This window comes from Bufo bufo, chromosome 4 (genome assembly GCF_905171765.1).
Source record: "Bufo bufo chromosome 4, aBufBuf1.1, whole genome shotgun sequence".
In the NCBI taxonomy this organism is placed as follows: Eukaryota; Metazoa; Chordata; class Amphibia; order Anura; family Bufonidae; genus Bufo; species Bufo bufo.
In genome coordinates, this window is record NC_053392.1 from 412,565,046 (window position 1) to 412,591,038 (window position 25,993).

General features: G+C 46.3%; 1 protein-coding gene across 1 annotated transcript in view; it reads left to right on the forward strand.

The window, feature by feature from the left end:
* Positions 1–25,993, forward strand: part of KMO (kynurenine 3-monooxygenase) — a 1,955,166-nt gene that overhangs the window by 218,993 nt on the left and 1,710,180 nt on the right. The window contains exon 3 of the mRNA XM_040429299.1: positions 21,143–21,240. Within this exon, the coding sequence (XP_040285233.1) occupies positions 21,143–21,240 (98 nt within the window). The remainder of the gene's footprint in view (positions 1–21,142; positions 21,241–25,993) is intronic.

The window sequence follows — 25,993 nt, forward strand, 5'->3', positions numbered from 1 at the left end:
GACAAAGAAATACCAAACAGTGGCCGCACCTCAAGAATACAATTTATTAGAATATATAAAGATTAAAAACATGTACATGGGGCAAACCCCAAGGATGGTACAATAAAAATATATATATGCATGATGTGATACCACACAGGGAGCCAATGCAAAAGCGGATAAGCAATATAATCCCTGAAGAGACTCCCTCAATCCTATGGTAGTGGCACAAACATAATGATAACACACAGAGCATACAAAACCCATCCAAGAGGAGTGCACAGAAAACCTGACGCGTATCGCTAGTGCCTGGACTAGCTTTCTCAGAGGTCCATGTGCATTTGAATCCTAGGAACACATCCTATATAGTGAGTAAGATCAAATATCAAATTACATAAATGGGAATCAGTTGTGGTCATACCTGTTGGAAACTCATTAAGTCAAGAGGTCAGAGGGGAGCCACAGATGAATGTCACCTGTATGGGTCCCGGTGCATGGTCCAAGCGCACCTGCGACCGCCGGAGAGCCGGCGTGTTGTCTTAGCAGGTGCGCATGCGCAAAATGGCTCCCGGAACAGACATCGGCGCCACGGTGCGTTCCAAACAGCGGAAGCGCAGTGGGACGACTGACGTCATATCCGGGAGTCACACCGCAGCTGAGTCCCGGCGAAGCGCAAAGCGCGCATGAGAGCAGGCGCACCAGGCATTGAATATCTGTTCATGGAGTACACATAAATGACCATTAACCAATGCATGATTATTGCGCACCCCCAAAACAATATACATATATATATACATAGTCATACAATTATAATATATTGTGGATATAATAACTTGAACATCAATTTTGTACAGTACGTACATCCAGATACGTTTTCTCATACATGATCATGGAGGGATCCAGATTTCGTAATGCATAACAGCCATAATAGTTTGCACAGTTATTATACCCCACAAATTAACAGTTTATATAAATAAATAAATACATGTGTATACAATTACAATAAATAAATACATGTGTATACAATTACAATAAATACGGATGCAATGTAACCTCTAACATAATTCATATCTGCTGTACAATAGGATTAAAAAATATATATATGTCCTCACATCCGTGATCAAAAACACATAACATGATATAATATCCCATAATATAGTCTAAAAAAGTGTGCAAATCAGTGCTTACTCATGCACGAGTAATATATGCAAATAAGATATACCATAAGACCATAAAATTCTTGCAATAACATCTAAAGAAATCCTCCAATCACCATTTTACCTGATGAACAATCTCATAATCTTATAATAAAAGGGGTGATCTCATGCACATTCTGCACATCACAGGGTGAGGACCATGCACCGGGACAAACGGCCAGAAAGCGCAGGCGCATATATAAAGAAGAGAACGTCCAAGGATACATTCTTGATAACAAATTGTTATTGGATCCTATGTTTGTCCATAAAAAACCATTCTCAGACTAACCATGAAATAAACAAGAGTGAGCCAAAACATACATATAGATGTACAATAAGATGACAACAAGGTTAATCCCTCAAACAAGAGGGAGTATGAGGTGGCCAGAAAAAGAGAGAGGGCCTAGAGGAGGGGAGGGGAATGGTGTGAATATTCATGACCCAGGGTCATTGGAGTCATATGATGCAAAACATTCCGAGTCCAATCACCCGAGGTCAATGAGAGTGCAAAAACACCAATTATAATAATAATAAAAAATAATAAATTAGTCCTATGTAATAATAGTGAAGACGAAAAGGATCCAGGAGGGGAAAATCCGTAGTACGGTAGGTCCTGTATCCCAGTGGACACCAGTCTTGTGATCCATTAAGGTGGTCCATGCACATGGACCTCTGAGGAAGCTAGTCCAGGCACTAGCGATACGCGTCAGGTTTTCTGTGCACTCCTCTTGGATGGGTTTTGTATGCTCTGTGTGTTATCATTATGTTTGTGCCACTACCATAGGATTGAGGGAGTCTCTTCAGGGATTATATTGCTTATCCGCTTTTGCATTGGCTCCCTGTGTGGTATCACATCATGCATATATATATTTTTATTGTACCATCCTTGGGGTTGGCCCCATGTACATGTTTTTAATCTTTATATATTCTAATAAATTGTATTCTTGAGGTGCGGCCACTGTTTGGTATTTCTTTGTCTTGTTCTCTCTATGTTCCAGGTTTGGGTGACGTGAAGCATGATTCTCTGCTATGACATGAAGCCTGAATCTCTGCTATGGGACCTCTCTCCTCTTTCTGGGTACCGGGGCCTAAATATCTGACAATGGACTGTTCCAGTTTTGGCTGACGTGAAGCCTGATTCTCTGCTATGACATGAAGACTGAATCTCTGCTATGGGACCTCTCTCCTCTGTCTGGGTGCCGGGGCCAAAATATCTGACAATGGACTGTTCCAGTTTTGGGTGACGTGAAGCATGATTCTCTGCTATGACATGAAGCCTGAATCTCTGTTATTGGACCTCTCTCCTCTGTCTGGGTGTCGGGGCCTAAATATCTGACAATGGACTGTTCCAGTTTTGGCTGACGTGAAGCCTGATTCTCTGCTATGAAATGAAGACTGATTCTCTGCTGACATGAAGCCTTATTCTCTGTAATGGGACCTCTCTCCTCTGTCTGGGTGCCGGGGCCTAAATATATGACAATGGACTGTTCCAGTTTTGGCTGACGTGAAGCCTGATTCTCTGCTATGAAATGAAGACTGATTCTCTGCTGACATGAAGACTGATTCTCTGTTATGGGACCTCTCTCCTCTGTCTGGGTGCCGGGGTCTAAATGTATGACAATGGACTGTTCCAGTTTTGGCTGACGTGAAGCCTGATTCTCTGCTATGACATCAAGACTGATTCTCTGCTGACATGAAGCCTGATTCTCTGTTATGAGACCTCTCTCCTCTGTCTGGGTGCCGGGGCCTAAATATATGACAATGGACTGTTCCAGTTTTGGCTGACGTGAAGCCTGATTCTCTGCTATGAAATGAAGACTGATTCTCTGCTGACATGAAGCCTGATTCTCTGTTATGGGACCTCTCTCCTCTGTCTGGGTGCCGGGGTCTAAATGTATGACAATGGACTGTTCCAGTTTTGGCTGACGTGAAGCCTGATTCTCTGCTATGACATGAAGACTGATTCTCTGCTGACATGAAGCCTGATTCTCTGTTATGGGAGCTCTCTCCTCTGTCTGGGTGCCGGGGCCTAAATATATGACAATGGACTGTTCCAGTTTTGGCTGACGTGAAGCCTGATTCTCTGCTATGACATGAAGACTGATTCTCTGCTGACATGAAGCCTGATTCTCTGTTATGGGAGCTCTCTCCTCTGTCTGGGTGCCGGGGCCTAAATATATGACAATGGACTGTTCCAGTTTTGGCTGACGTGAAGCCTGATTCTCTGCTATGACATCAAGACTGATTCTCTGCTGACATGAAGCCTGATTCTCTGGTATGGGACCTCTCTCCTCTGTCTGGGTGCCGGGGCCTAAATATATGACAATGGACTGTTCCAGTTTTGGCTGACGTGAAGCCTGATTCTCTGCTATGACATGAAGACTGATTCTCTGCTGACATGAAGCCTGATTCTCTGTTATGGGACCTCTCTCCTCTGTCTGGGTACCGGGGCCTAAATATATGACAATGGACTGTTCCAGTTTTGGCTGACGTGAAGCCTGATTCTCTGCTATGACATGAAGACTGATTCTCTGCTGACATGAAGCCTGATTCTCTGTTATGGGACCTCTCTCCTCTGTCTGGGTACCGGGGCCTAAATATATGACAATGGACTGTTCCAGTTTTGGCTGACGTAAAGCCTGATTCTCTGCTATGACATCAAGACTGATTCTCTGCTGACATGAAGCCTGATTCTCTGTTATGGGACCTCTCTCCTCTGTCTGGGTGCCGAGGCCTAAATATATGACAATGGACTGTTCCAGTTTTGGCTGACGTGAAGCCTGAATCTCTGCTATGACATGAAGACTGTTTCTCTGCTGACATGAAGCCTGAATCTCTGTTATGGGACCTCTCTCCTCTGGGACCTCTCTTCTCTGCCGGTGAGCCTCAAGCCCGGCCTTGTGGTGTGCGATAATGGGCGAAATCTCGTTGCAGCTCTGGGACTAGCCGGTTTGACGCACATCCCTTGCCTGGCGCATGTGCTGAATTTGGTGGTGCAGAAGTTTATTCACAACTACCCCGACATGTCAAAGCTGCTGCATAAAGTGCGGGCCGTCTGTGCGCGCTTCCGGCGTTCACATCCTGCCGCTGGTCGCCTGTCGGCGCTACAGCGTAACTTCGGCCTTCCCGCTCACCGCCTCATATGCGACGTGCCCACCAGGTGGAACTCCACCTTGCACATGCTGGACAGACTGTGCGAGCAGCAGCAGGCCATAGTGGAGTTTTAGCTGCAGCACGCACGGGTGGCCCACTGCGGAACAGCACCACTTCACCACCAATGACTGGGCCTCCATGCGAGACCTGTGTGCCCTGTTGCGCTGTTTCGAGTACTCCACCAACATGGCCAGTGGCAATGACGCCATTATCAGCGTTTTAATACCACTTCTATGTCTCCTTGAGAAAACACTTAGGGCGATAATGGAAGAGGAGGTGGCCCAGGAGGAGGAGGAGGAGGAAGAGGGGTCATTTTTAGCACTTTCAGTCCAGTCTCTTCGAAGTGACTCAGAGGGAGGTTTTTTGCAATAGCAGAGGCCAGGTACAAATGTGGCTAGCCAGGGCCCACTACTGGAGGACGAGGATGAGGAGGAGGTGGAGGAGGATGAGAATGAAGCATGTTCACAGCGGGGTGGCACTCAACTCAGCTCGGGCCCATCACTGGTGCGTGGCTGGGGGGAAACGCAGGACGATGACGATACGCCTCCCACAGAGGACAGCTTGTCCTTACCTCTGGGCAGCCTGGCACACATGAGCGACTACATGCTGCAGTGCCTGCGCAACGACAGCAGAGTTGCCCACATTTTAACGTGTGCGGACTACTGGGTTGCCACCCTGCTAGATCCCCGGTACAAAGACTGAAGCGTGATAGGAAGATGCGCGAGTACAAGCGCACGTTGGTGGACACGCTACTGAGAGCATTCCCAAATGTCACAGGGGAACAAGTGGAAGCCCAAGGCGAAGGCAGAGGAGGAGCAAGAGGTCGCCAACGCAGCTGTGTCACGGCTAGCTACTCTGAGGGCAGGGTGAGCATGGCAGAGATGTGGAAAAGTTTTGTCACCACGCCACAGCTAACTGCACTACCACCTGATACGGAACGTGTTAGCAGGAGGCAACATTTTTACTAACATGGTGGAACAGTACGTGTGCACACCCCTCCACGTACTGACTGATGGTTCGGCCCCATTCAACTTCTGGGTCTCCAAATAGTCCACGTGGCCAGAGCTAGCCTTTTATGCCTTGGAGGTGCTGGCCTGCCCGACGGCCAGCGTTTTGTCTAAATGTGTATTCAGCACGGCAGGGGGCGTCATTAGAGACAAACGCAGCCGCCTGTGTACAGCCAATGTGGACAAGCTGACATTCATAAAAATGAACCAGGCATGGATCCCACAGGACCTGTCCATCCCTTGTGCAGATTAGACATTAACTACCTCCCCTTAACCATATATTATTGTACTCCAGGGCAATCCTATTTTTATTTTCATTTTACCATTATATTGCGGGGCAACCCAAAGTTGAATGAACCTCTCCTCTGTCTGGATTATATTGCTTATCCGCTTTTGCATTGGCTCCCTGTGTGGTATCACATCATGCATATATATATATATTTATTGTACCATCCTTGGGGTTTGCCCCATGTACATGTTTTTAATCTTTATATATTCTAATAAATTGTATTCTTGAGGTGCGGCCACTGTTTGGTATTTCTTTGTCTTGTTCTCTCTATGTTTGCAACATATACCAGGCCAGCACTCTTACATTATTATTGGTGTGCCCCCCGTGCCTTAGTATTGTAGACCCAAACCTGGAACAGTCCATTGTCAGATATTTTGGCCCCGGCACCCAGACAGACGAGAGAGGTCCCATAGCAGAGATTCAGGCTTCATGTCATAGCAGAGAATCATGCTTCACGTCATCCAACACTGTAACAGGCCACTGTCAGATATTTTTAGGCCCCGGCACCCAGACAGAGGAGAGGTTCATTCAACTTTGGGTTGCCCCGCAATATAATGGTAAAATGAAAATAAAAATAGGATTGCCCTGGAGTACAATAATATATGGTTAAGGGGAGGTAGTTAATGTCTAATCTGCACAAGGGATGGACAGGTCCTGTGGGATCCATGCCTGGTTCATTTTTATGAATGTCAGCTTGTCCACATTGGCTGTACACAGGCGGCTGCGTTTGTCTCTAATGACGCCCCCTGCCGTGCTGAATACACATTTAGACAAAACGCTGGCCGTCGGGCAGGCCAGCACCTCCAAGGCATAAAAGGCTAGCTCTGGCCACGTGGACTATTTGGAGACCCAGAAGTTGAATGGGGCCGAACCATCAGTCAGTACGTGGAGGGGTGTGCACACGTACTGTTCCACCATGTTAGTAAAAAACGACTGACGTCATATCCGGGAGTCACACCGCAGCTGAGTCCCGGCGAAGCGCAAAGCGCGCATGAGAGCAGGCGCACCAGGCATTGAATATCTGTTCATGGAGTACACATAAATGACCATTAACCAATGCATGATTATTGCGCACCCCCAAAACAATATACATATATATATACATAGTCATACAATTATAATATATTGTGGATATAATAACTTGAACATCAATTTTGTACAGTACGTACATCCAGATACGTTTTCTCATACATGATCATGGAGGGATCCAGATTTCGTAATGCATAACAGCCATAATAGTTTGCACAGTTATTATATCCCACAAATTAACAGTTTATATAAATAAATAAATACATGTGTATACAATTACAATAAATAAATACGTGTATACAATTACAATAAATACGGATGCAATGTAACCTCTAACATAATTCATATCTGCTGTACAATAGGATTAAAAAATATATATATGTCCTCACATCCGTGATCAAAAACACATAACATGATATAATATCCCATAATATAGTCTAAAAAAGTGTGCAAATAAGTGCTTACTCATGCACGAGTAATATATGCAAATAAGATATACCATAAGACCATAAAATTCTTGCAATAACATCTAAAGAAATCCTCCAATCACCATTTTACCTGATGAACAATCTCATAATCTTATAATAAAAGGGGTGATCTCATGCACATTCTGCACATCACAGGGTGAGGACCATGCACCGGGACAAACGGCCAGAAAGCGCAGGCGCATATATAAAGAAGAGAACGTCCAAGGATACATTCTTGATAACAAATTGTTATTGGATCCTATGTTTGTCCATAAAAAACCATTCTCAGACTAACCATGAAATAAACAAGAGTGAGCCAAAACATACATATAGATGTACAATAAGATGACAACAAGGTTAATCCCTCAAACAAGAGGGAGTATGAGGTGGCCAGAAAAAGAGAGAGGGCCTAGAGGAGGGGAGGGGAATGGTGTGAATATTCATGACCCAGGGTCATTGGAGTCATATGATGCAAAACATTCCGAGTCCAATCACCCGAGGTCAATGAGAGTGCAAAAACACCAATTATAATAATAATAAAAAATAATAAATTAGTCCTATGTAATAATAGTGAAGACGAAAAGGATCCAGGAGGGGAAAATCCATAGTACGGTAGGTCCTGTATCCCAGTGGACACCAGTCTTGTGATCCATTGTGGTGGTCCATGCACATGGACCTCTGAGGAAGCTAGTCCAGGCACTAGCGATACGAGTCAGGTTTTCTGTGCACTCCTCTTGGATGGGTTTTGTATGCTCTGTGTGTTATCATTATGTTTGTGCCACTACCATAGGATTGAGGGAGTCTCTTCAGGGATTATATTGCTTATCCGCTTTTGCATTGGCTCCCTGTGTGGTATCACATCATTCATATATATATTTTTATTGTACCATCCTTGGGGTTTGCCCCATGTACATGTTTTTAATCTTTATATATTCTAATAAATTGTATTCTTGAGGTGCGGCCACTGTTTGGTATTTCTTTGTCTTGTTCTCTCTATGTTCCAGGTTTGGGTGACGTGAAGCATGATTCTCTGCTATGACATGAAGCCTGAATCTCTGCTATGGGACCTCTCTCCTCTTTCTGGGTACCGGGGCCTAAATATCTGACAATGGACTGTTCCAGTTTTGGCTGACGTGAAGCCTGATTCTCTGCTATGACATGAAGACTGAATCTCTGCTATGGGACCTCTCTCCTCTGTCTGGGTGCCGGGGCCAAAATATCTGACAATGGACTGTTCCAGTTTTGGGTGACGTGAAGCATGATTCTCTGCTATGACATAAAGCCTGAATCTCTGTTATTGGACCTCTCTCCTCTGTCTGGGTGTCGGGGCCTAAATATCTGACAATGGACTGTTCCAGTTTTGGCTGACGTGAAGCCTGATTCTCTGCTATGAAATGAAGACTGATTCTCTGCTGACATGAAGCCTGATTCTCTGTTATGGGACCTCTCTCCTCTGTCTGGGTGCCGGGGCCTAAATATATGACAATGGACTGTTCCAGTTTTGGCTGACGTGAAGCCTGATTCTCTGCTATGAAATGAAGACTGATTCTCTGCTGACATGAAGACTGATTCTCTGTTATGGGACCTCTCTCCTCTGTCTGGGTGCCGGGGCCTAAATATATGACAATGGACTGTTCCAGTTTTGGCTGACGTGAAGCCTGATTCTCTGCTATGACATCAAGACTGATTCTCTGCTGACATGAAGCCTGATTCTCTGTTATGAGACCTCTCTCCTCTGTCTGGGTGCCGGGGCCTAAATATATGACAATGGACTGTTCCAGTTTTGGCTGACGTGAAGCCTGATTCTCTGCTATGAAATGAAGACTGATTCTCTGCTGACATGAAGCCTGATTCTCTGTTATGGGACCTCTCTCCTCTGTCTGGGTGCCGGGGCCTAAATGTATGACAATGGACAGTTCCAGTTTTGGCTGACGTGAAGCCTGATTCTCTGCTATGACATGAAGACTGATTCTCTGCTGACATGAAGCCTGATTCTCTGTTATGGGAGCTCTCTCCTCTGTCTGGGTGCCGGGGCCTAAATATATGACAATGGACTGTTCCAGTTTTGGCTGACGTGAAGCCTGATTCTCTGCTATGACATGAAGACTGATTCTCTGCTGACATGAAGCCTGATTCTCTGTTATGGGACCTCTCTCCTCTGTCTGGGTGCCGGGGCCTAAATGTATGACAATGGACTGTTCCAGTTTTGGCTGACGTGAAGCCTGATTCTCTGCTATGACATGAAGACTGATTCTCTGCTGACATGAAGCCTGATTCTCTGTTATGGGACCTCTCTCCTCTGTCTGGGTGCCGGGGCCTAAATATATGACAATGGACTGTTCCAGTTTTGGCTGACGTGAAGCCTGATTCTCTGCTATGACATGAAGACTGATTCTCTGCTGACATGAAGCCTGATTCTCTGTTATGGGACCTCTCTCCTCTGTCTGGGTGCCGGGGCCTAAATATATGACAATGGACTGTTCCAGTTTTGGCTGACGTGAAGCCTGATTCTCTGCTATGACATCAAGACTGATTCTCTGCTGACATGAAGCCTGATTCTCTGTTATGGGACCTCTCTCCTCTGTCTGGGTGCCGGGGCCTAAATACATGACAATGGACTGTTCCAGTTTTGGCTGACGTAAAGCCTGATTCTCTGCTATGACATGAAGACTGATTCTCTGCTGACATGAAGCCTGATTCTCTGTTATGGGACCTCTCTCCTCTGTCTGGGTGCCGAGGCCTAAATATATGACAATGGACTGTTCCAATTTTGGCTGACGTGAAGCCTGATTCTCTGCTATGACATGAAGACTGATTCTCTGCTGACATGAAGCCTGAATCTCTGTTATGGGACCTCTCTCCTCTGGGACCTCTCTCCTCTGCCGGTGAGCCTCAAGCCCGGCCTGGTGGTGTGCGATAATGGGCGAAATCTCGTTGCAGCTCTGGGACTAGCCGGTTTGACGCACATCCCTTGCCTGGCGCCTGTGCTGAATTTGGTGGTGCAGAAGTTCATTCACAACTACCCCGACATGTCAGAGCTGCTGCATAAAGTGCGGGCCGTCTGTGCGCGCTTCCGGCGTTCACATCCTGCCGCTGGTCGCCTGTCTGCGCTACAGCGTAACTTCGGCCTTCCCGCTCATCGCCTCATATGCGACGTGCCCACCAGGTGGAACTCCACCTTGCACATGCTGGACAGACTGTGCGAGCAGCAGCAGGCCATAGTGGAGTTTTAGCTGCAGCACGCACGGGTCAGTCGCACTGCGGAACAGCACCACTTCACCACCAATGACTGGGCCTCCATACTGGGCCTAAATATATGACAATGGACTGTACCAGTTTTGGCTGACGTGAAGCCTGATTCTCTTCTATGACATGAAGACTGATTCTCTGCTGACATGAAGCCTGATTCTCTGTTATGGGACCTCTCTCCTCTGTCTGGGTGCCGGGGCCTAAATATATGACAATGGACTGTTCCAGTTTTGGCTGACGTGAAGCCTGATTCTCTGCTATGACATGAAGACTGATTCTCTGCTGACATGAAGCCTGATTCTCTGTTATGGGACCTCTCTCCTCTGTCTGGGTGCCGGGGCCTAAATGTATGACAATGGACTTTTCCAGTTTTGGCTGACGTGAATCCTGATTCTCTGCTATGACATGAAGACTGATTCTCTGCTGACATGAAGCCTGAATCTCTGTTATGAGACCTCTCTCCTCTGTCTGGGTGTCGGGGCCTAAATATATGACAATGGACTGTTCCAGTTTTGGCTGACGTGAAGCCTGATTCTCTGCTATGACATGAAGACTGATTCTCTGCTGACATGAAGCCTGATTCTCTTTTATGGGACCTCTCTCCTCTGTCTGGGTGCCGGGGCCTAAATATATGACAATGGACTGTTCCAGTTTTGGCTGACGTGAAGCCTGATTCTCTGCTATGACATGAAGACTGATTCTCTTCTGACATGAAGCCTGATTCTCTGTTATGGGACCTCTCTCCTTTGTCTGGGTGCCGGGGCCTAAATATATGACAATGGACTGTTCCAGTTTTGGCTAACGTGAAGCCTGATTCTCTGCTATGACATGAAGCCTGATTCTCTGCTATGGGACCTCTCTCCTATTGATATTGGTTAATTTTTTTCATTTATTTTTTTATTTTAATTCATTTCCCGAACCCGAACATTTCCGGGAAGTTCGGCCGAACTACTCGAACATCCAGGTGTTCGCTCAACTCTATTCCTTACCTTTCCAAAACAGACGGGCCACATTCCTATGGTCCCCCCCGGTTGTGGGGTGAGTCCATACGGTCTCAGCCCCCTTTTCCTCTCGGAAGGCTCTCAGCCTGTGTCTCTCCGTCCAGAAAGACAGGTCAACCGATTCACCCTGTACTTGTATGGAGGTCTCCGCACCCTCTTTCAAGGCCCCCAAGAGGCGCCATTGCAAGTTACCCTTGCCAGATCCTGTGGGCAAAGAGTCCCTTGCTCAATGCTTAATGACATTTGCAAAAGTACGTTTTGCCTTTTCTTCCTCCTCCTCCTCTTTTCTCAATTTCTCCATATCCTCAGCAATCAAAATCCTTGCGTCATATTCTTCTATATCCACATTTTCACCACCTACAACATTCCCACTTACATAATTTCCACTCACTTCCATATTTTCACTTACTTTTGCATTCCCACTTGCATCCACACTTGCATCCACACTTGGTCCTGCATTACTGACTCCATTCTTCCCTTCTTTCATACTACCTTTCTTATCTCTTTTTGCATCGTTCACTCCACTTTTCACCACATGCTTATCACTTTTTCCCCGGGAACCACCACTCACTCCCCCTAGACTGGCCGGGTTCTCCCCACTTCTACCCTTAATCACCACTGTATTCTTTGCCGACTCCATCACTTTGCCATCACTTTTTTTTATCTTTCCTTGCTGTTGTCTTTTCTGACCTCAGTGGTGCCTTTGCAGGCACCACCACCCCCTCTACCGCAGAAGGAGCCACCTTGTCCACCCTTTTCAGGACCTTGTCTGCCCTAACCTCGTCCGTCTTTACCTTGTCCGCAGCCAAACCCTCCCGCTTTGTACAACCTAGCTCCACATCAGGAGCTAGGCTGGGCTCAGCAGCGGGTTTTGAAGTGTTTAAAGGGCCATACGCCAACATCTCTCTCTCCATAGATTTGGTTCTATTTTTTTTTCCTTTTACTTTCTCCTCTTCAGGTATCTCCTCATCTCCAAAATAGAGCCTACCTACCGGGGATTTCCGCTGCTTGATACTTTGCAATATCAATCCACCACCAGACTCACTTTCATCCCCGGAGGCTGCTCCCTGACTCCTGCTGGCAAGGAGTCCTGCTCAGAATTTTCGGCCACTGCTGTTTTACTCAGGCTCCTGGTCCGCAGCCCTGATGGACCAGGTGAGCCAGACTCAGCACCTGACATGTTTTCAAACCGTCTGTCATTTTGAAACTTTTCCATAAATGGAACGCCATTTTTTTCTATAGCCAGTTTCTTCTCTTCCAGGATCATTATCTCCTCCTCTAGGTTATCCAGCTTAGAGGGGAGAAAAGTTCTTTTACGCTTAGGCAATAAGCCCTCCTGTAGCTTCATATTTTTGTGTTCCAATTTAACTTTTCTTAAGTCTTTTTAATTTCATCATGTAGCTTTAGATAAAAAAACACTCTGGAAGCAAAAATCTTTGCAGTATCGGTGGGGCCTTGCACACCCCAGTTGTGGATCACCTTGGTCTCTTTATTTTTTGACTGAGTCCCACCTAGGTGAGACAAACCAGACTCTCCAGGGCGAGATATACTTGACTCACTGACCCCGGAAATCACATTCCTAGACACCTTTACCGGCATCTTTTCCATCTGTTTGTCCATTGACACTTTAGGGCCAACCACCCTCCACGCTGCTTGTTCAGCAGCAAAACCTTTTTTAACCGTGCCCACCACTTGTTCAGCAGTGGACATTTTTACATTACAGGGCTTAACCACATGAACGCCGGCCTGGTCAAGGGTCAAGTCCAAGCTCCTGCCCTTTCTAATATTTCCCCGGGTCTTCCCCGAGAGTCGGGTCTCCGGGCCTCTCCTTCCCACTGCGCTCCTCTCTGGGGCGCTTGATTGCAAAACGTTTGCAAAGGTCCCATGTCGCTTACCTCCTCCTGGCTGCGACACTACCCCCGATCGTTGCATATCTTCTGACACTGTGTCCAATGTTTCTGGACTGCATGGTTTCTCTGTGCCTTCAATTTCCACATCAACTTCATACACCACAGGTGCAGGCGTATACTGTGTCAGATCCATTGCGATTCCTTCCATCGCCGTGCCACTGTTGCGGCCGCCTGATATAGAACGCCGTTGGCCTCCCGGCCCTGTCTCCAAGTGCTGCAGTCCTCCTGTAGATTTTACCTTCCAGGACCTGCGATGATGTCACACCGGTCAGCTGACAGGAAGTGATGCAAACAGGAAGCCAGAGTACCCAAACTTGGCACTGTGAGTCACTGGGTGACTGGGGTTAAAATTTATAAAATGTGGGCGGAGTTTACAATGGTTAATCAAATTTATTTTATTTAAATCTGAAAATTTAAAACTGCCACTGTTAATGGCAGGGTCCTCAAACTTGTCACAGTTGGTGTCACGGATGGTGTACAGGAAACAAGACAATGCAAAATAATCTATGACTCACTGGATCCACAACTAAGGAACAAAAGGGAGACCCCTGCATGAGACCTGGCACACTCTCCCTGACTGCTCTCCCTGACTGCTCAGATCAAGACGGTAGGCAACAGGATTGATGACAGACAGGATCTTGTAAGGCCCAAAAAACCTAGGACCCAACTTCCAGGAGGGAACCTTCAATTTGATATTCTTGGTAGACAACCACACCAGATCACCAACATTCAGGTCCGGACCAGGCACACGTCTCTTATCTGCCACACGCTTATATCTCTCACTCATGCTCTTTAGATTATCCTGAATCTTTTGCCAAATAGATGACAAAGACGAGGAGAATCTGTCCTCATCAGGTAAACCAGAAGACCCCTCTCCCGAGAAAGTCCCAAACTGCGGATGAAACCCATATGCACCAAAAAATGGTGACTTATCAGAGGACTCCTTACGACGGTTATTTAAAGCAAACACAGCAAGGGACAAAAAAGAACACCAATCCTCCTGATTCTCCGCCACAAAACAGCGCAGATATGTCTCCAGATTCTGATTGACGCGCTCCATCTGGCCATTCGACTGCGGGTGGAAAGCAGAAGAGAATGACAACCAAACCCCCAAGCGAGAACAGAAAGCCTTCCAGAATCTGGAAACAAACTGCGTGCCCCTATCAGAGACTATGTCTGAAGGAATACCATGCAATTTGACAATATGGTCAATGAATGCCTGCGCCAGCGTCTTGGCATTGGGCAAACCCGGAAAAGGGAGGAAATGCACCATTTTGCTAAAACGGTCCACCACCACCAGAATCACAGTCTTCACCGAGGAACGAGGCAGGTCCGTTATGAAGTCAATGGACAGATGTGTCCAAGGACGGGAAGGAATGGGTAAGGGAAGGAGAGGACCTGATGGCCGTGAATGAGGGACTTTGGCACGAGCGCAAGTCTCGCAGGCTGCCACAAAACCCTCAACCAACTTACGAAGCGCAGGCCACCAGAATCTCCGAGCGATGAGATCCAGTGTGGCTCTTGCCCCCGGGTGCCCAGCAAGGACCGTATCGTGGTGTTCCTTAAAAATCTTGTCTCTCAAAGCGAGAGGCACAAACAACCTCCCAGGAGGACAAAGATCAGGAGCCTCTGACTGGGCTGCCTGCACCTCTGCCTCCAATTCAGGAAAAAGAGCAGAGACCACCACACCTTCAGCCAAAATGGAACCCGGGTCTTCAAAATTCCCACCTCCCGGAAAACAACGTGACAGGGCATCTGCCTTCACATTCTTAACCCCTGGGCGGAACGTAACAACAAAATCAAACCTTGAAAAGAACAAAGACCATCTGGCCTGTCTCGGGTTCAGACGCTTGGCTGACTCCAAGTAGGCCAGATTTTTATGGTCAGTAAACACGGTAATAGGGTGTTTGGCTCCCTCGAGCCAATGGCGCCATTCCTCAAAAGCCAACTTGATGGCCAACAATTCCCTATCTCCCACATCGTAATTTCTCTCTGCGGAGGAGAGTTTCTTTGAGAAAAAGGCACACGGTCACCATTTGGCAGGAGAGGAACCCTGAGACAAGACCGCACCCACACCTACCTCAGAAGCATCAACCTCAACTATGAAGGGTAAAGAAATATCAGGTTGTACCAGGATGGGAGCGGAAGCAAAACTCTCCTTGATATTAGAAAAAGCCTTACGCGCCTCTACCGACCAGGAAGAAAAATCTACCCCCTTTCTGGTCATATCAGTGAGTGGTTTAACAACAGAGGAATAATTCAAAATAAACTTCCTGTAATAATTGGCAAAGCCCAAAAAATGCATCAGCGCCTTCTGATTCTCAGGAAGCTCCCACTCAAGCACAGCGCGGACCTTCTCGGGGTCCATGCGAAAACCAGAAGCGGAGAGAAGAAACCCCAGAAATTGAATTTCTGGAACCGCAAACACACATTTTTCCAGTTTCGCGTATAATTTATTCTCCCGCAGGATGAGCAAGACCTGACGTAAGTGTTCCTTATGAGTTTTGAAATCAGGAGAAAAAATCAAAACGTCATCCAAATACACTAATACAAATTTTCCCATTAAATGATAAAAAATGCTGTTCACGAAATGCTGAAAAACGGCTGGGGCATTCATCAAACCAAAAGGCATAACCAAATTCTCAAAATGGCCCTCAGGGGTATTGAAGGCCGTCTTCCATTCGTCTCCTTCTCTGACCCTGACCAGGTTGTATGCCCCTCTTAGGTCTAATTTGGAAAAGACTTTAGCCCCAACAACCTGGTTAAACAGGTCCGGGATCAGAGGAAGCGGATAAGGGTCACGAATAGTGATACTGTTCAGCTCCCTGAAATCCAGACAAGGTCTTAAAGAACCATCTTTTTTCTTAACAAAGAAAAAACCAGCGGCAACAGGTGACTTCGAGGGTCGTATGTGTCCTTTTCTCAGACTCTCAGAGATATAAGTACGCATAGCGACCCTCTCAGGTTGGGAAAGATTGTATAAACGAGATTTAGGCAGTTTGGCGCCTGGGATGAGATTAATAGGGCAATCATACTCCCTGTGCAGGGGCAAATCCTGAACTCCACTCTCAGAGAAGACATCCGAAAATTCAGTGAAGAAAGGTGGTACAATCTTAGTAGAAACCTCAGAAACAGATGTTGTGAGGCAATTCTCTCTGCAAAAGTCACTCCAACCATTTATTTGCCTCGCTTGCCAATCAATGGTGGGGTTATGTTTAGTGAGCCAGGGTAGCCCCAACACTAGAGGAGTAGGCAAACCGCTAAGGACGAAACATGACACATCCTCAACATGAGTATCACTCACAATTAAACGGATATTGTGAACTATGCCCTTTAATGATCTCTGAGAAAGTGGAGCGGAATCAATAGCAAAAACAGGAATATCCTTTCCCAAAGAGCATACCTGGAAACCATGAGTTATTGCAAATTGACTATCAATGAGATTGACAGCTGCTCCACTATCCACAAAAATCTCACAAAAAATGCTCTCGCTCTCTAGCGCCACCCTAGCAGGCAGGACAAAACGGGAACTACAAGCAAACGGAAAACCTTCAATTTCCGCCTCAACCCTGCCAATAGTAACAGACGGAACATTTTTAAAAGATTTTTTCCTTTTTGTTTCTTTATTACTCCCAGAAAACTGCCTGAATCTCCTAGAGGGACAAACATTTGCCAAATGATTTATACCTCCACAACAAAAACAAACCCTGCCATGCGGGCTGCATCTTCTATTGTGAGAGGCAATCAACCCCAGCTGCATGGGCTCCTGCTCAGAAGGGGCTGACAGAGACCCCTGCGCACAGAATGAGACTGCTGCACTGTCCCGGGACTGAGTATGACAGGAAGGAGAGATCTCTCCTCTCTCTCTAAGACGCCTGTCAATACGAATGGCCTGAGACATAGCAGAGTCCAAGGAGATAGGTCTCTCATGAAAGGCAAATGCATCTTTCAATCCCTCTGAAAGACCATGGCAAAATTTACTTCGGAGTGCAGCATCATTCCAACCAGTATCAGCTGCCCATCTCCGAAATTCTGAGCAGTATATCAGTATAGCGGATTGTTTACCCTGGCATAACAGACGTAGTCTAGACTCAGCCAGAGCAATACGATCCGGATCATCATATATCTGACCCAGGGCTAAAAAGAATTCATCCACTGAACAGAGGGGCCGTGCCCCCTCTGGCAGCGAAAAGGCCCAGGACTGAGCGTTACCCCTGAGCAGCGATATAATGATCCCCACCCTCCGTTCCTCATCACCAGAGGAATGGGGAAGAAGGCGAAAATGGAGTTTGCAAGCCTCTCTAAAACGCACAAAATTCTCATTACCCCCGGAGAACGTATCCGGGAGCGAGATCTTAGGCTCAGAACAAACTCCATGAACGCAAGCTGAACCGGTCACTTGAAACTGAGAAAAAGTCTTACGGAGATCAGCTACCTCCAATGAAAGACCCTGGAAGCGTTCAGCCAAAAGTGAAACCGGATCCATGCTTAAGACGGTTTTGGCGGCTTATAATGTCACGGATGGTGTATAGGAAACAAGACAATGCAAAATAATCTATGACTCACTGGATCCACAACTAAGGAACAAAAGGGAGACCCCTGCATGAGACCTGGCACACTCTCCCTGACTGCTCAGCCTATGCGAACACCCCAAAGGTGGATGGTCGCATATCCACGTACCTCGACTATCTAACGCCTGAAGACCCTACAATAGTGAGGGGACACGACCACCGGCTCCCTACACTAGACACAGAGGGAGTCAGGGTCTCCTAAGATCCAGCAAACAGAAAATCACAAATAAATATACAGCACTTATCTTGCAGAAGACTGGGATATAGGAACAGCATACACACACACTCCAGGAAGTTGTATAAGCCGCACACTACTGCATTATGGGGAGGAATTTAAAGGGAAGCAATCAGTCCAACTGCATGACAGCTGAGAGAGGCTAACGAGATGAGGAACTGAAACCAAAACAAAGAAAACTCAAGGAGGAGGTTCTGAAAGGCTTCTGTCAGAGCTTCTCAGCTGTCTGGTTGTGACAGTGGGCGAGACCAAAAACAACCAATCAGGAATCTCCCTTCTTCTCCCAGGCCAGGGAGAAGGAGACGCCCACAGCAGAAAACTGTGTCTCCTCCCCATTGCGAGTTTACTGCTCATTATAATATAGCGCGCCAAATCATCGGGGGGTCCACAGTGGACAAACATGGGGGGGCTTTTGAAAAAAACAAACACACATGGCATCAGTGGGGGCCGCCCTACAAGGTAATACCATAATTAGCCTATGTCAAAACTGATGAAAGGTCCTCTTTAGGCCTCTTTCACACGGGCATGTGCGCCCCGTTTCCATATTGCGGGCCGCATTTGGGGATCCACAATACGCGGGTGCCCTTCTGTGGGCATTCCGCATCACGGATGCGGACCCATTAACTTCAATGGGTCCAGAAATCTGGAGATGCGGAATGGTGCGGAATAGAAGCACGGAACGGAACCCTACGGAAGCACTACAGAGTGCTTCCTTGGGGTTTCGTCCCGTACTTCCGTTTCGCAAAAAAATAAAACATGTCCTATCTTTTTGGGGAACGGCTGGATTGCGGACCCATTAAAGTGAATGGGTCAGCGATCCACTGCGGCTGCCCCACGGACTGTGCTCATGCATTGCGGCCCGGATTTTGTGTGCCACATCACGACCACGGGGCGCACACGTCCGTGTGAAGGAGGCATTAACATGAAGGCTGGGCTTGATACACATATTAACTAGAAGTCAGCATTACTTTCTAAAACTGCTCTAGAAAAATCAAAGCTACATTGTGGTTGTTTGCTAGGGGTTGAGAGAGTTAAACTATTTTGATAAATGAGGAAAATTGCCTAGAATGTGTAATCAAAATTGGCTCCGTTATACACATTGGAGTAAATTTAGCATCAGGGGAATACTTGAAGCTAGTTTCCTTAAAGGGCTTCTGTTACCCCACTAAACTCATTTTTTTTTTTGGGTACTTATAATCCCTATACTGCGATATATCTATACATTATGTTATTAATCATTTTCGTTCAGTAGATAATGCAAAAAAAGTACTTTTATAATATACAAATTACCTGTCTACCAGCAAGTAGGGTGGCTACTTGCTGGTAGCAGCCGCAAAAAACCGCCCCCTCCTCCTGTTGATTGACAGGGCCAGCAGCGATCTCCTCCTCCGGCTGGCCCTGTCTGCATTTCAAAAATCGCGCGCCTGTCTTGATTCGGCGCAGACGCTCTGAGAGAAGGAGGCTCGCCTCCTCACCACTCCCTCAGTGCGCCTGCGCCGATGACGCCTTCTCTTTCGGTGACGTCATCGGCGCAGGCGCACTGAGAGAGTGCTGAGGAGGCGAGCCTCCTTCTCTCAGAGTGCCTGCGCCGAATCAATACAGGCGCGCGATTTTTGAAATGCAGACAGGGCCAGCCGGAGGAGGAGATCGCTGCTGGCCCTGTCAATCAACAGGAGGAGGGGGCGTTTTTTTGCGGCTGCTACCAGCAAGTAGCCGCCCTACTTGCTGGTAGACAGGTAATTTGCATATTATAAAAGTACGTTTTTTGCATTATCTACTGAACGAAACTGATTAATAACATAATGTATAGATATATCGCAGTACAGGGATTATAAGTACCCAAAAAAAAAAAAAAAGAGTTTAGTGGGGTGACAGAAGACCTTTAAAGGGTTATGCTATGATTGATGTAAAAAATGAAAATCAGGCCTCATAGTACATGACAGTCTCTAACAAAGCTAGAACCAGCCCTGCACCTCACATTGAACCAGAGATCTCCCCATTCATTTCCTCAGTTGTTCCGCTAGTTTTTTTTTTCAATCTGGTAGGTCAGAGGGCCTGTCCTTTCTGCTGAAACTCTTTCCATATAACTGTCACAGCTTCTAACAGAAAGCATGGCTAATAATAGTTAAATATTTAAACTGAACTTGTGCTCAGAAATAAGAAAAAGAACAAATAGCAGGTGACACTATACAGATACATTATATTTAATAGGTTGGTGGCTATGCTAAAATGTTATTTACATGCAGTTGCAAAAGTGTTCAGATCCAAGTGCTGGATTGAAACATGTAGAATATTTTTTTGGGCACAACCCATTTAAGTCTACATGGGTGTACTTTCCACCAAAGTTATCAAACAACGCAAGTCTAGAAATACTAGTCCAGTTTTCAATGTCAAACCCTCCCTACTGGTGTGAGTTTGCAATTTTTTGTAACTTAAAAAAAAATGCTATGGTAAATCTGGAGAGATGCTAGCCTAGCTAACCACACCTATTTTCCCACCCACTTTTCAAAACTGTTGTGTGTTGTAAAAATGCAAAAAATAACATATTTTTTGTGCAAATACACTCAAAAAGCCATAAATGTCCTATTTTGCAACTATTTCAACCAAAGCTTCAAAAATTCTCTCCATTCTGTCTTATTGAGGTTCTGCACAAGTATTTACTCAGCCTATGGCCTCTTGCACACGAACATATTTTCATTCCGTTTCCGTTCCATTATTTTGGCGGGCCATATACGCAACCATTCATTTCAATGGGTCCGCAAAAAAAAGGAAGGTACTTCTTGGGAATTCCGTGTCCGTATTTCCATATTTCCGTTCAGCAAAAAACAAAACATGTCCTATTATTGTCCGCATTATGGACAAGGATAGTACTGTTCTACTAGGGCCAGTTGTTCCGTTCTGCAAAATATGGAATGCACACGGATGTCATCCGTATTTTTTGCAGATCAGTATTTTGCGGACCTCAAAATACATACGGTCGCGTGCAAGAGGCCTATGTCTGATTATTTTCACTTGTTAAATTAAATGCAATGTTAACACTTCATTTTCTATAATAGATATAAGAACAGCCAAAAGAGTCAGTGGAAGAAGCATTAATTTGGCATTGTCATACAGAGGTCGGCAAGCTCTCAAAGCTGTTGACTTAGAGGATAAGGTAAATATTTTGTTCATATTTAGTTCCTAAAAACTGTTGTATTATATCAGTACTAAATTATGTTGTATAATTCCTAAATGTTAGTGTGCATTCACAGTTTAATGTTTAATGTTTAACAGTTTATTGTTAATTTTGATTATGCACCACTAAAACAAATACTTTATAAGCCAAGTATATTGTACATCTGTAGTCAATTGCACTATTCTATACAGTGGAATACAGTAAAAAATACATACTGTGCATTATTTTTATTATTATTTTATTAACATTGGAGCGTTCATTCAGCCTTTGCCACTGTATAGGGACAATGCCCAATGGGGCAATATACAGTGGCATAGGCTGAATGAATCCATATGAAGTATACATTAGTATGAGAAAAAAACAGCACTGCTGTATTCCAAACTGATCACTTTATTAATTATTGAAGTAAACATTATTGTTGATCAAGCATGCTCGGCCAGTTCGGCTCGAGCATCTCGATGCAGCCAATAATCATGTGGGTAAGTACTGCCCTGATTGTAATGCCGTAGCCATGTTGGTTACTGCCATTACAGTGATTGGCTGGCCGGAACGCGTTATCGGGTGCTATATAGCACCCGATGACGCGTGTTCGGCTCAGTCTTCGTCAGGGAGAGCTGTGCTGAGGAAGGGACAGACAGTGTAGAGAGTGATATAGGAATATAGTATATTTATTAGAAAAACTTTTCAGAGACCCAAAAGTCCTTTTAAGGACTATTGTTGTGTGTGGCAGCAGCAATATATATTTTTAGTGCAACCTGAGCTAAATTGCTAAGACTTTACAGACCCAAAAGTCCTTTTAAGGACTATTGTGTGTGGCAGCAATATCTATTTTTAGCGCATCCTGCGCTAAATAGCGTGCAATAGTTAGGCCGCTGCAGACAGCGATATTAGCTGCGCCACATCTCCTGTGTAAAGTGTGCGCATCCAAAAAATATCTGTGACATCCAGTGTACTTTTTCCGTAGACGGTGTCCGCTGCGGACTGTGACATCTCCAGTGTAACGTGTGCGCATAATAAATTTATCTGTGACATACAGTGTACTTTTTCCGTAGATGCTGCGGACAGTGACATTACCTGTGGTACATCTCCTGTATAACGTTTCCTCATCCCAAATACCTGTAACATTCCATGTATTTTTTTATTAGCTGCAGGTGACAGCATTGACATTATCTGCGGGATATCTCCTGTGTGACGTTTCCACATCCCAAATACCTTTTTAAATTTGTTTGCGCATACACTTCCAAATCCTACGCTACTGTTCGTGTGACATACTTTCAAGCATATAAAAACATTTAATATGAAGAAGGCGAGCAGTAAGGGACGGGGAAGTGGCCGTGATGCTGATGGTGCATGCATAGGCTGTGGCCCTGGGCACTTTGAAACTGTGCCTGCTGCCAGAGCACAAAAAAAACAATCATCCACGATACCTAGCTTCATGTCCCAGTTTGCAGGGAGGCGCAGGACACCACTCTTGAAGTCAGACCAGTGCGACCAGGTGATCGGTTGGATTGCAGAAGATAATGCTTCCAGTTGGTTAAGCACCACCCTGTCTGCCACCAAGTCCAATCTCAGTAGCCAAGAGTCTGCTCAACACAATCCTCACCCTGATACTCCTTCCTCCCACCATGGAGAGTCTGGGCAAACAAGTGATCCCACACTCGGATATTCCGAGGACCTCTTTTCAGCGCCATTCCTTGATTTTGCCCTCTAGCCAAGCACGCTTGAAGAGGGATAGATCTTGTGCCCTGATTCCACAACTCTTGAGAATCCACAGTCACAGGAATATGACGGTGGGGAACAGAAATTACTGTTTAATGAGGTGGATGATGATGAGACACAGTTGCCAATAAGTCAACGGCAACAGTTTTAAATCACTGAGGTTGTGGTAAGGTCAACGTCAGGAGGATGATCAGAGTGAGGAAGTGGAGGTGGTTGATGATGAAGCAACTGACCCAACCTGGGAAGGTGGAAAGCCGAGCGAGGACAGCAGTACAGAGGGGGAGAGATCTGCAGCATCGCAACTGGCTGGAAGAGGCAGTGGGGTGGCAAAAGGGAGAAGGCGGGCCGCACCAAACAGACCCACAACTGTTCCACATAGCACCCCCTTGCGGAAATCTCCCTTGCCAAGGTGTAGGTTTTTTTTGAGGAAAGTGAAGACGACAAAAGAATAGTAGTTTGCAACCTGTTCCATACTAAAATGAGTCGGGACGTGAACACTAGCAAACTCACCATCACTGGCATGATCCGACACAAGGTATCCAAGCACCATAGTAAGTGGGACGAACACCTGGGTCCACCATCTGTGTCTGCTGGTCACACCACTGCCTCCTCTTCCCCTGTGTTATGTGCTGGCCAATCCGCTGTTGAAGGCGCTTCCCGGATGCCTTCTGCCCTGCACCTGGAGCTTCGCAGGCACCATCAGTGACCACATCCACTTCCATGTCACAGCGCAGCATCCAAATGTCCTTACCCCAGGCCTTTGAACACACGCACATATGCCCAGCCACAGGCCATAGCATCTTTCCAAATTACTGGCCCTGGAATTGTTGCCATTTAGGCTTGTGGACACTGAGGCGTTCTGCAGCCTGATGTTGGCGGCTGTCCTGCGTTCGATAGTCCCCAGCCGCCACTATTCTTCAAGTTGTGCCTTGCCTGACTTACACCAACATGTGTCCCATAACATTACACATGCCCTGGCCAACGCAGTTACTAGAAAGGTCCACTTAACCACGGACACATGGACAAGTGCATTCGGCCAGGGAAGCTACATTTCCCTGATGTTGAGGAGGCTGGACGCGAGTCGTACCCTAAGGATGGCACAGGTGCTACCGACGCCAAGGATTGCGGGCCCTATGTTGATCAGGGTTTCCGCCAGCACCATCGTTATTGGCTCCAACCCCCACTTCTCCTACTCCTCCACTTCCACCTCAGAATTATCCGCGTTCAGCATCAGTCAGCCATCAGTCGGTAGCTGGAAGTAGTGTAGTGCATAAGGCAGGGCATAAGGGACCAGACTGAGCTGTGGCTCCCGCCACTCAACCTATAACCAGGCATGGTTGTGTCTGATAATGGTCGTAACTTGGTGGCGGATTTGGAGCTCGGCAAGCTCACACACATCCCATGCCTAGCCCACGTCTTAAACTTAGTGGTTCAGCAGTTTCTCAAAACCTACCCCAATTTTCCTGAGCTACTGTTGAATGTTTGCCACGTGTGTGCACATTTCCGCAAGTCATCGACAGCTTCAGCCGGTCTGTCAACGCTGCAGCAGCGCTGGAAATTGCAAGCTCACCGGCTGTTGTGCGGCGTGAGCACGCGCTGGAACTCCACGTTCCACATGTTGGCCAGGCTTTGTGAGCAGCAAAGGGCAGTAGTGGAATACCAGCTGCAACATGGTCGTCTCCTTTCCAGTCAGATTCCACTCTTCACAAGCAAGGAGTGGGCATGGATGTCTGACCTCTGTGAGGTTTTAAGAAACTTTGAAGAATCAACACAGATGGTGAGCGGCGATAACAATATTATCAGCGTAACCATCCCACTTCTGTGTCTACTCAAACTCTCACTGCTCACAATTAAAGACGATGTTATTCATGTGGAAGAGGTGGAAATGGGGGAAGACATTACACAGGGTAATAGCCAGACCACCCTCCGTTCGTCTTCTCAGCGCGATTTGGATGATGAAGAGGAACAGGAGACAGATGCATCTGCTACGCAAGGTACTACCCATGGAAGTTTAATTCCATCTGTTCTGCGTGGGTCTGCAGAAGAGGAGGAAGAGAAGGAAGAGATTGAGAGTGATCCTCCTGATGACGACAGCAAAGTCTTGCCTGTTGGTTCTCTGGCACACACGGCTGACTTCATGTTAGGCTGCCTTTCCCGCAACCTGTGCATTATAAGCATTTCAGACAACACGGATTACTGGTTGTTCACCCTTCTCGACCCCCGCTACAAAGAGAACATCTCATCTCTCATTCCTCTGGTGGACAAGCAAAATGGTGCAATACCAGAAGGTCCTTGTGTAAAAATTGCTCCAAGAATTTCCATCTGACAATGCTGGTGGCAGAGTCCGTAGTTCCTTGGGCAACCGAGGAGGGAAGACAAGCAAGGGAACACACAGCAGTTCCAACAGAGACAGGGCAACACTCTACAAAGCCTGGTACAGTTTCATGACACCCCGCCAGCACCCTCACCCTGATGTGTGGCCTACTGTTCACAAGGAGAGAAAAATTTGGGAAGATGGTGAAGGAGTACATAGCAGACCGTGTCAGCATCCTCAATGATCCCTCAGTGCTTTACAACTACTGGGTGTCCAAACTGGACAAGTGGCACAAACTGGCACTCTGACTTGCTGGCCTGCCAGCCCTTTTTGCTTGAGTGGGTATTTAGTGCTGCTGGTGGCATTATAACAGATAAGCGTAGCAGCCTGTCAACTAAAAATGCTGACACGTTGATTCTTATAAAAATGAACAAGGCCTGGATTGACCGTGACTTCTCAACTCCACCAGAGGAAAGCTGATAAACATAAAGGCACTTTAAATGTGTTGTTTATAATGTACTGAATACACTGTATTCCCATGCACCCCTTCCACAACAATAGGGTATATTGTTGAATCTTCCTTTTCTACTCCTCCTCTTCCATCATATCAACATTCTTATTCGTCACATATAATGCCTCCGCATATATTACCTTGCATATAATGTTTTACAGGGTCAGTTCACCTGCAGGCCCTCGCAT